The 11,698-nt window shown below is 40.7% G+C and overlaps 1 protein-coding gene across 1 annotated transcript; it reads left to right on the forward strand.

Moving 5' to 3' along the window:
• Positions 1-5,324: 5,324 nt before the first annotated feature.
• On the forward strand, positions 5,325-10,613 carry LOC126471181 (uncharacterized). Its single transcript, XM_050099287.1, has 15 exons — positions 5,325-5,559; positions 5,609-5,789; positions 5,930-6,151; positions 6,286-6,507; positions 6,831-6,911; positions 7,076-7,273; positions 7,438-7,659; positions 7,824-8,021; positions 8,194-8,391; positions 8,550-8,747; positions 8,920-9,117; positions 9,270-9,467; positions 9,632-9,853; positions 10,026-10,223; positions 10,388-10,613. Exons 1-15 carry the CDS (start codon positions 5,325-5,327, stop codon positions 10,611-10,613), a joined length of 2,997 nt encoding a protein of 998 aa, XP_049955244.1.
• Positions 10,614-11,698: the final 1,085 nt, after the last annotated feature.

Genomic DNA, 11,698 nt, shown 5'->3' on the forward strand with positions numbered 1-11,698 from the left:
CTTAATTTCTTGGTGTTTGTGGTGTGGTGGTGGTGTACATCTTCATTTTTGTTGAATTTATCATTATGATCCCAAGCAAGGAGCAGAATTTTATATATATACAAGCTGTAGAATGTTAGAATCTTATATTTTTGGAAGAGAAGCTTGCAACAATCTCTTGATCTTTTGTTTCCCATTATTCTAATTGCTCTCTTTTGTAATTTGAATATTTTAATTGGCTGAGTTGAGTGGCCCCAGATTTCTATACCATAGCTCATTATAGCATTGAAGTATGAAAAATACACCATGCGCACATCATCTTCAGTCGTTAGTGGCTTAATTTATCTCAGAGCAAAAACAGCACTGCTAATTTTATTGCTTATATTGGAAATATGATCTTTACATCTTCACCAACTGTCCTCAGTGATCCCTAGAAATTTAACACTTTCAACTACTCTTACATCTAGCTCTTGAAATTTGTTGGTTAACTTGTTTTTCTTTTGTTGTTCCTAAATAGGACTGCATTAGTTTTCTAATAATTGAGAATTATCCTATTCACTTCAAGCCAGTGGGTGATTATTTCAAATGTTTGATTACTTTTACTTGTGGCCTCCTGTAAGCTCGGTCTTACAGTTATTCTTGTTGTGTCATCTGCAAAGAGTATCAATTCACTGTCTATGTTACAAGGTAAATCATTTACATATATTAAGAAAAGGGGGGGTCCTAGTGTAGTACCTTGTGGCATGGCACCCCATGTTTTATATCTTGTAGTTCTGATAGATGTTTCCCTTGATTGACACTTCCACTGCTTGTTTTCTGTTCTGCAGAATGACTTTATGATATCAAGAGCACTTCCTGTAATTCCATAGTGGTGTAGCTTCATTATTAATATGTGGTGACTGACAAGATCAAAAGCTTTAGATAAATCACAAAAAACACCAACTGGGATTTGACCTTGATCTAGGCATGCAGAGATTATATTAATAAGTTGAAATGCAGCTGACACTGTAGATTTTCCCTTCTGGAACCCAAACTGTCTACCATTTATGATAGAGTTTTTATCAAAAAATGCCATTAACCTAACAAATATTATTCTTTCTATGATCTTCGAAAAAGTGGGAAGGAGGCTAACTGGTCTGTAATTATTTGGGTACATGTGATCACGTTTTTTGAATAGTGATAGCGCTCTGGCAATCTTCATTCTATCTGGGAAGATTCCTCTTTTGAGACATGAATTTACTGAGTGGTACAGGGGTTTAGCAATTTTCCTAGTAGTCAGCTTAAATTTTTTTTTTTTTTTTTTTTTTTTTTTTTTTTTTTTTTTTACAGGTAATTTATGTCTGTGGATGCTTTATTTTTTAGTTTCTCTATTACTTTTCTTATCTCTTGTTCAGTTGCCAGGTACAGGTAACATGAGTTACTGGGTGGCTTTTGTTTATTCTCAACTAGTTTTTGGACTTGCAGAGAATCGCTATTGTTACCCTGTGTAAGTTGTTGGCAGCTGCTGGTAAAGTATTGGTTGAAAGTGTTACTAGTGGTTATTGGATCTTCTGTTACAACATTATTGATTTTTAGGCTTAAGCTTTTATTGTTATTTCCTGATGACTTTCCTGTTTCTCTGTTTATCATCTTCCAAGTGTTTCTGACTTTGTTGGGAACTTGTTTAATAACATATCCATTATACAGTCTTTTGCAGCTATTTAAGTTTTATTGTAAATCTTTTTATCGGCTCTATAATATTCAACAAAATGAATAGGCCTATCTGGAGCTTTCAAAATTGCGTGAAGAAGTTTCAACTTTTTACAGGATACTAATAGACCTTTTGTTAGCCATGGCAGATTTCCTCTCTTTTTCTTTATTGGTTTAGTTTTGGTTGGCAAACATTCTTCAATGATTTTTAAATAGATATCTAGGAAACTGTTATATTTATCATTAACACTATTACTTAGGTACATTTCTGTCCACTTTCCATTTTGTTGTTCTATCTTTAGGTCTGTTGTGCTAGAACTTCTCATATCTCTGTATGGGATAAAGCTGATTGTATCTAATTTCCCTACTTCTTTTATTATTACTGTCTGTGAGTGGTGATCTGATAAATTCATGTCTTCTATAAGGCAATGATATCTGCCAGACTGAACATTTGTAATTATGTAATCAATGGCAGTTTAAGTGTTCATACCTATTCTGGTATAAGTTTGTATTGTGTTATGTAAACCATACATTATAAGTAAGCTCTCTAGTTCCGTTTTATATTTTGATTCAGATAGTCAATATTCAAGTCTCCACATAAAATTAACTTGTTCTCCCAAATTTGTGATAGCAGCCTATCACACTGAAATCACCACTGGGAGCTCTGTTTAAAGACATTATTACATGGGTTGCATTTTGCAGTTCAATACTTATACTACTACACTCAAAATGTTTTTCAATTGCATACCTTTCCAATGGAATTGCAGTTACAGGGCAGGAGAGGCAATCTCTAAGAAATATTGAGCTACCACCATTTTTAAAATACTCTCTGTAAAAGTATCATACTAACTTATAACTTTCTAAGTTTATACAAGTTATGTCACTGATTTTTAGCCAATGCTCAGTTACACAGAGAACAGTAGTTCTTATACCACTGCTTTCTATATCTACTTGTGAGTTTAAGAGTTTGTTTTCGATTGATTGAATATTTTGATGCGTAATTATTAAAAAATTATCTCGAAAAATTACCAGAAAACAAAATCAATGCAGTCTGGAAATCACCAAAGAGGAGACAAATAGAAGAAAACACAAGAAACATAACATTGAAGTATCATGGTACCACAATACATAATCCCAAGAATGGAGCACACATTGCAGTTCAATACATCAGAAACATAGGTACCAAGCTACATACAACAGACGTTTGACAAAACACAGTCTGAACAGAAACTCACCAAATACAATAATTCTATGACCCAACACTACAGGACAACTATGCACTTTTAAGCACAGTCTAAAAAATGAAGGGCCTCTGTGCATACAGAAGAACTGTACAGTCAGTGTGAAAAACTCTTTAGTGCAAATCATAAATGATTCTTTCATGACAGGCTGCTTCCCAGGGACACTAAAGGATGAATATGGAACCAAATCCAGTGACGGCTTATTTCTCAGTAGGAAAAACAAAGCAAAAATACAACATGGTTTCTTACACAGTGGAATTACATATTACCACAAACTTTTACAAGTGATCAGAGACTTAAGAGAAAAACACGTTCATTCAGGAATACCCTAAAAACCTACTAGAAAATTGTTTCTACAGGTACCTTCAGAGATTGCCTGAATTGGTACATAGATTATGGTGACAATTATGCTAATTATTAACTGATACGGTTAAGAGACATTCTACAATTATTGAATATAATATGCTGCACAAATAAAAAGCATTAAATTACATGTGTTTGTCTATACATTTATGTATCTGTATTGCGTACATTTATGTGTTGACAATATGCATACAATTCATATTGTTTACAGAAAAAAATCATAATCCTACAAAGCTACCCTTTGGCAAAGTGCAAACTAATCACTGCTTAGTGTGTCACAGAGTGCATCCATAGTTACTGTTAAAACCTTGGGCAACACTTCTGGGAGAGAGGAAGTCTTCCTCACATGCCATAACAAGGTCAATAAAGAGTAAGAACTTGCCGCAGGCATTGAATTTGCTAGTGAACTCCTCCTGAAGGCTCATATTAGTTGATCCATATACTACACACCCAACAGTGTGTATCCTAGAAACATGGCGTCAGCAACACTGAGAAAGTACAATGAATGAATCAATAAATAAATGGGGAAATGAGCAATTCATTTATAAAACCAGCTCCAATATGTCGAATTTCTGTCATTTCATTTTTTTCAGCATAGCGCAAGATAACAGAAATCATGGGATTACATCCTACACAAACAAAAGACATAAATTATGTTGATGAGTCAACCTTGCACTGTCACAAAATTAACATTTCCAGTTTTTCAGAAAATTAAATTTAGAAACCTTTGTACAACATCAGATGTTACTAAGACTACAGTGCGTGTCTCACCTACTTCAAGCTTTCCAAAGATTCTACCACATGGAGTGGTGAGCAGATGACGTATGTGTAATGGTATCTTCCAAACTTCATTGGGAGTCAACACAGTGCCTACGAAGAACATGCAAATAATGGTTAAGCTACTGTAGGTCTCATGCAATCATTTATATCACTTATGAATCACGTACATATAGGAAGTATGATGTACTCCTATCTAAAAGATACAATAATTTTCAGTGACAGTGCACATTTCCATTTTTCTCTCACCCCACTTATGACTGAGATTTGGTGACTAGTGTAATGTAAGTGTATATTGGATTATTTAGAACAAGTCAATGTATGATTTGCAGCAATTTGATTGTGTTTGAAATTCTCTGAATATTCTGTATAAATCTGTGTTTGGCGGTTCAGGAAACATTTCACATTGAAAACGGGTCTTTCTGGAAATGCTCACAATGATTTCTTCATCCAAAGACATGGAAAATCTCACAGGCTGACATGTCAAGACAGTACATGGCAATGTTTGATAGCCCAAAGAAGCAGTGTGTGTAAAAACACACACTCAGACTGTTTCCCCTGATTCTTCATTTGGTAGCCCCCCTACCTCAACAGGAGATTTTGGTAATATGCTCATTTGACAGTTCACCTGTTTGCTGCTTGTACCACACCAAGACACCTTTGTTTCATGGTCACAGTGATACACCATACACTTATCCAGGTGACTGGGTGACTAGAGATGGCAATTGGATGACCATGACAGCTGCAGTATTTCTGCTGTGGTTTCAGTTTGGCATGCTTTTTGTTATGGTGTGAATAGCTGTGGAACCAACAGGTAGCAATATTTTTCATATTCAATATTTCATTGTGTAAGATACTGAAAACAGATCATTGACTAATTTCCAATTTATCCACTATTGCCTTGATTGTGTGAACTCTATATAAATTGAGCGCCATGTTTCTTCTGTTCAAATGTACAAAAGATATCAACAAATCATTGCATGATGCTCCACTTTATTTATGGTCTATACCATTTTGTTTTCTCTCTTCAAGAAGTGTGCTATGATAGGGATTATTGTAGTGTGTGGTTTTCAGTGTGTACTGAGTCTGTGAACATGCACCTGCAAATAAACAGAAAAATAATTATGAAAACTTATTTTTTCAGGTGATGATAAAAATTTATTAACTGTCCTTCATTCTTATGAAATTATGTAGGAGAAGGAAATTTAGACAGGTAAATAATTTCAGTGAGATTTATTATTCACTCCAAAGGACCAGACCTGCAGAGTAGTATAGATGTATTTGTGCTGTCACAAGGAGAAGGTAGCAGGCCTGTGTCCAGCTGGTGTTAGACCTCCTATGTCCCCTTCCCAGTTGTCCCCCTCACTGCCTCTCCTACTGGGGTCTTTCCCCAGCCCACTTAAAGCCCCATATACTGAGATGTCCCTGTGCAACAGCAGCATTACATCACATGAACATGGCTCAGAAAAGCATGCAGCTACAATTCAATTTACCCACAAGCAAAGCTCCAGTACAAGGTAGGGCACCGCAACTGAAATGAACACCTTGATAATTTTCAGCCTCTACCCAAATCTCAGTCAGCCCCCACAATGTGTTAGCTGACACTGCCTGCCCCAATGCACCAAAACCCTTGTATACTGCAGTGTCTGTGTGCAACAGCAGCTTTACATTACATGAAGGTGACTCAGAAAAGCATCCAACTACAATGAGGTCTATCCACCAACAAAGCTTCTGTACAAGGTAAGGCACCACATCCAAACAGAAATCCTTGGTTATTTCATGCAAGATGGAATACCCAGACACATCATAATTATTGGATGTGACACTTTAACTAAGGTCTGGAGCTGCCAAATGGCACAGATGTGTTTGTTCTGTTGCAGGAAGGAGCAAGCTTGGTTGCGGCAGGCTGGTGTTAGGCAGCCTCCACCTCTAATCCCGTTGGGCCTCTCACTGGGTAAGCGGTTGGGACGTATCCCCACTGCATCAGAAGTCACATGTACTACAGTGTCCCAACATAACAGTGTTAGGTCATCATATGAAGAAGGGTCAGAAAAGTCTGCAGCTATAATTGGGTCTCCCCACAAGAAAAGGTCCTGTACAAGGTAAGGCACCACAACTGAACAGAATTCCTTGTTAATTTTATGTGAGATGGAATACCAAAACACATCAAAATTACTGAATGGGACACTTAAGCTGAGGACTTTTGAGTGCCATAGATGTGATTCTGCTGTTGCAGGGAGGTGCAAGCAGAGCTGCGGCATGCTACTGTTAAGCAGCCTCCACCTCTAATCCCATTGGGCCTCTCACTGGGTAGGCAGTTGCGACCTGTCCCCACTGCATCAGAAGACACGTCTACTACAGTGTCCCTACATAACACGGCCAGTTCGTCATATGAAGAAGGGTCAGAAAAGTCTCCAGCTATAATTGGGTCTCCCCACCAGAAAAGCTCCTGTACAGGGTAAGACACTGCAACTAAACAGAAGCTCCTTGATAATATTGTGCAAGGTGAAATTCCAAAACACAAAGTGCCAATTTTATTCTTCCATAACTTGTACCGAGAGTGTATTAAAATTACTGCACATAAAACTTAAAAAACGAGCACAGCTGTAAAGAGGCATAGATGTGTTTGTAGTATTGGAGGGAGGAGATAGGAGGGCTGTGACAAGCTCATGTTAGGCAGCCTCTATCACCATCCAAGTTGACCCTCTCACTGCCTCTGCAGGTGGGGCCTCTCACCATCCCACTAAATGTCATGTATAAACTAGTTTTTCTATGAAACAGTACCAGTACATCACATGAGTTTGGCTCAGAGAAGGGTGCAGTTACAATTGGTTCTAGCCACCAGCCAAAATCATGTATGGGGTAAGGCACTACATCCAAACAGAAGCTCCTTCCTTTTTTTGTGCAAGATGCAATATCACAACACAAACTCATTTCTGGAAATTGTGGAGAGAGTGTATTAAAATCACTGGATGCGACACTTATTTTAGTGGCAGACTGGCATGGATGTGTTTGTGCTGTTGCAGGGAGGAGCAAGCAGGGCTGTGGCCAGTTGGTGTTAGCCAACCTGTACCCTCATCCCAGTTGGCCCCCTCACTGCCTCCACAGCTAGGGCAGTGCCCTATCCCACAGAAAGTCAAGTATATGGTAACACCTGTGTGCAACAGCGCAACAGAGGGTGCAGCTACAATTGGTTCTACCCACGAGCATGGATCCAGTACAGGGTAAGGCACCACAATCAAGCAGAAGCGCCTTCCTAATTTTGTGCAAGATGGAATATCACAACAGAAACTCATTTGTGGAAATTGTGCAGAGAGTGTACTAAAATAACTGGATGTGATACTTATTTAAGTGGCAGAGTGGCATGGATGTGTTTGTGCTGTTGCAGGGAGGAGCAAGCAGGGCTGTGGCCAGCTGGTGTTAGGCAACCTGTAACCTTATCCCAGTTGGACCCCTCACTGCCTCCACAGCGATTGCCTCCCCCCATCCTGCGGAAACCTATGTATACGGTATCACCTGTGTGCAACAGCAGCAGGACATCACATGATGGTGGCTCAACAGAGGGTGCAGTTACAATTGGTTCTACCCACGAGCATGGATCTAATACAGGGTAGGGCACCACAACCAAGCAGAGGCACCTTCCTAATTTTGTGCAAGATGCAATATCACAACACAAACTCATTTCTGGAAATTGTGCAGAGAGTGTATCAAAAATACTGGATGTGACACTTTCTTAAGTGGCAGAGTGGCATGGATGTGTTTGTGCTGTTGCAGGGAGGAGCAAGCAGGGCTGTGGCCAGCTGTTGTTAGGCAACCTGTACCCCCATCCCAGTTGGCCCCCTCACTGCCTCCACAGCTAGGGCGTCTCCCCGTCCCGCGGAAAGCCATGTATACAGTATCATCTGTGTGCAACAGCTCAACAGTAGGTGCAGCTACAATTGGTTCTACCCATGAGCATCGATCCAGTACAGGGTAAGGCACCACAACCAAGCAGAAGCGCCTTCCTAATTTTGTGCAAGATGCAATATCACAACAGAAACTCATTTGTGGAAATTGTGCAGAGAGTGTTTTAAAATAACTGGATGCGACACTTATTTAAGTGGCAAAGCTGCAGAGCAGCATGGATGTGTTTGTGCTGTTGCAGGGAGGTGCAAGGAGGTCTGTGGCGAGCTGGTGTTAGGCAACCAGAACCCCCATCCCAGTTAGCCCCCTCACTACCTGAACATCTAGGGAGTCTCCCCGTCCCGCGGAAAGCCATGTATATGGTATCAGCTGTGTGCAATAGTTCAACAGAAGCTGCAGCTATAATTGGTTCTACCCACTACCATGGATCCAATACAGGGTAAGGCACAAGAACCAAAAAGAAGCTCCTTCCCGATTTTGTGCAGGATGCAATATCACAACACAAACTCATTTGTAGAAATTGTACAAGGAGGCTATTAAAATTACTGGATGTGACACTTATTGAAGAGTGGCATGGATGTGTTTGAGCTGTTGCAGGGACGAGCAAGCAGGGCTGTGGCCAGCTGGTGTTAGGCAACCTGTAGCCCCATCCAAGTTGGCCCCCTCACGGCCTCCACAGCTAGGGCGGCGCCCCATCCCGCGGAATGTCATGTATACGGTATCATCTGTGTGCAACAGCGCAACAGAGGGTGCAGCTACAATCGGTTCTACCCACGAGCATGGATCCAATACAGGGTAAAGCACGACAACGAAGCAGAAGTGCCTTCTTAATTTTGTGCAAGATGAAATATCACAACTGAAACTCATTTGTGGAAATTGTGCAGAGTGTGTATTAAAATTACTGGATGTGACACTTATTTAAGTGGCAGAGCTGCAGAGCACCATGGATGTGTTTGTGCTGTTGCAGGGAGGAGCAAGCAGGGCTGTGGCCAGCTGGGATTAGGCAGCCTGTACCCCCATCCACGTTTGCCCCCTCACTACCTTCACAGCTAGGGCAGTGTCCCATCCCACAGAAAGTCATGTATATCGTATCATCTGTGTGCAATAGCGCAACAGAGGGTGCAGCTACAATTGGTTCTACCCACGAGCGTGGATCCAATACAGGGTAAGGTACCACAACCAAGCAGAAGCACCTTCCTAATTTTGTGCAAGATGGAATATCACAACAGAAACTCATTTGTGAATATTGTGCAGAGAGTGTTTTAAAATTACTTATTTAAGTGGCAGAGTGGCATGGATGTGTTTGTGCTGTTGCAGGGAGAAGCAAGCAGGGCTGTGGCCAGCTGGTGTTAGGCAACCTGTACCCTCACCCCAGTTGGCCTCCTCACTGCCTCCACAGCTAGGGCAGTGCCCTATCCCACGGAAAGTCATGTATATGGTATCACCTGTGTGCAACAGCGCAACAGAGGGTGCAGCTACAATTGGTTCTACCCACGAGCATGGATCCAATACAGGGTAAGGTACCACAACCAAGCAGAAGCACCTAACTAATTTTGTGCAAGATGAAATATCACAACAGAAACTCATTTGTGGAAATTGTGCAGAGAGTGTTTTAAAATAACTGGATGCGACACTTATTTAAGTGGCAGAGTGGCATGGATGTGTTTGTGCTGTTGCAGGGAGGAGCAAGCAGGGCTGTGGCCAGCTGGTGTTAGGCAACCTGTACCCTCATTCCAGTTGGCCCCCTCACTGCCTCCACAGCGAGGGCCTCTCCCCAACCTGCAGAAAGCAATGTATATGGTATCACCTCTGTGCAACAGCAGCAGGACATCACATGACGGTGGCTCAACAGAGGGTGTAGCTACAATTGGTTCTACCCACGGGCATGGATCCAGTACAGGGTAAGGCACCACAACCAAACAGAAGCTGCTTCCTAATTTTGTGCAGGATGCAATATCACAACACAATCTCATTTCTTGAAAATGTGCAAAGAGTGTATTTAAATTACTGGATGTGACACTTATTAAACTGACAGAGCTGCAGAGCGGCTTGGATGTGTTTGTGCTGTTGCAGGGAGGAAAAAGTAGGGCTGTGGCCAGCTGGTGTTAGGCAACCTGTACCCCCATCCCAGTTGGCCCCCTCACTGCCTCCACAGCTAGGGCAGTGCCCTATCCCACGGAAAGTCATGTATATGGTATCACCTGTGTGCAACAGCACAACAGAGGGTGCAGCTACAATTGGTTCTACCCATGAGCATGGATCTAGTACAGGGTACGGATCCACAACCAAACAGAAGCACCTTCCTAAATTTGTGCATGATGAAATATCACAACAGAAATTCATTTTTGAAAATTGTGCAGAGAGTGTATTAAAATTACTGGATGTGACACTTATTTAAGTGGCAGAGTGGCATGGATGTGTTTGCGCTGTTGCAGGGAGGAGCAAGCAGGGCCTTGGCCAGCTGGTGTTAGGCAACCTATACCCCCATTCCAGGTGGCCCCCTCATTGCCTCCACAGCTAGGGCCTCTCCCCATCCCACGGAAAGCCAAGTATACACTATCATCTGTGTGCAAGAGCAGCAGTACATCACATGATGGTGGCTCAATAGAGGGTGCAACTACAATTAGTTCTACCCATGAGTATGGATCCAGTACAGGGTAAGGCAGCAAAACCAAACAGAAGCTCCTCCCTAATTGTGTGCAAGATGCAATACCAAATTACGAGTTCACTCCTCTGGAAATCGTCCAGTGAGTGTATTAAAATTACTGGATGCAACACCTTAGATTTTATGTTAGGTCTGTTTATGGTATGGGACATGCACCAAATACTGGGTAAGTCTTTCCAATAATATTATTTGTGCAGAAATAAGAAGAAATATATAAATTACAATTAGAACAGAAGTGATTAGTTTCTGTGTAGTAATGCCATCTGTTATAGTTATTATCTTATTTGCATGTCCACCACAGTTAGAAAATATGAAAGTTGTCAGAGTGTCTTCATGAATCATAGTAGTGTACCAATATGGTAGCAAGTTATGTGTCTGGTTATCACAAAAATAACTCCTAGTGGCAGTAGTAGTTATCTACATTCTTGCTGAATAGTGTCTCCAATGAGTTGTGCTTCAGCTATTTAATATAAAAAATGCTCCTTTGTGGTAGGGTTATATAACTTTGTGCAGCAATGAAAATCAAAAAAGGACCTCTATTCCCTTTTTTGCTAAGTGCTACCTGTCACCACTGTGTAGCCAGGAGCATTGATTTGGTGTAGGATCATAATTTTTATTGTCAAAATTAAGCCTCCACTGTTTAACCATTAGAATGTGTTAATGCTCTTTAATTGTGGTATCTTGGGCAATAAATTGATAGCGAATAAATCCCCTTAACATCATAAACAAAGGAAACACAACAATATTGCTCACATGTAGGTTCTTTCCAATTTTGCTTACTTACCTTGGGTTGAGATGCCAGTCTTCCACTCACACACTTGTTCTTCATTTTAAGAGTTTTATGTATAAAATAATGACTCAGAGCAGAAAATGATTTTTGATAGAATTCTGATACGGTTACTGACTCTTGTTCTAAATTGTGGCACATGCTCACACATGGGTGGTTCTCTATTCACATTAAAGCACAAGCAGAAAGAATTTTGCTACCACACCATTCTTCTATGTATCTCCAGTAAATTGTTTTGGGATTAAAGGCAGGATTTTTCAGTCAGTTCATTCAGTTCATCAGTCATTCTGAAAT

The sequence above is a fragment of the Schistocerca serialis genome, chromosome 3 (assembly GCF_023864345.2).
Source record: "Schistocerca serialis cubense isolate TAMUIC-IGC-003099 chromosome 3, iqSchSeri2.2, whole genome shotgun sequence".
NCBI classification, from domain to species: Eukaryota; Metazoa; Arthropoda; class Insecta; order Orthoptera; family Acrididae; genus Schistocerca; species Schistocerca serialis.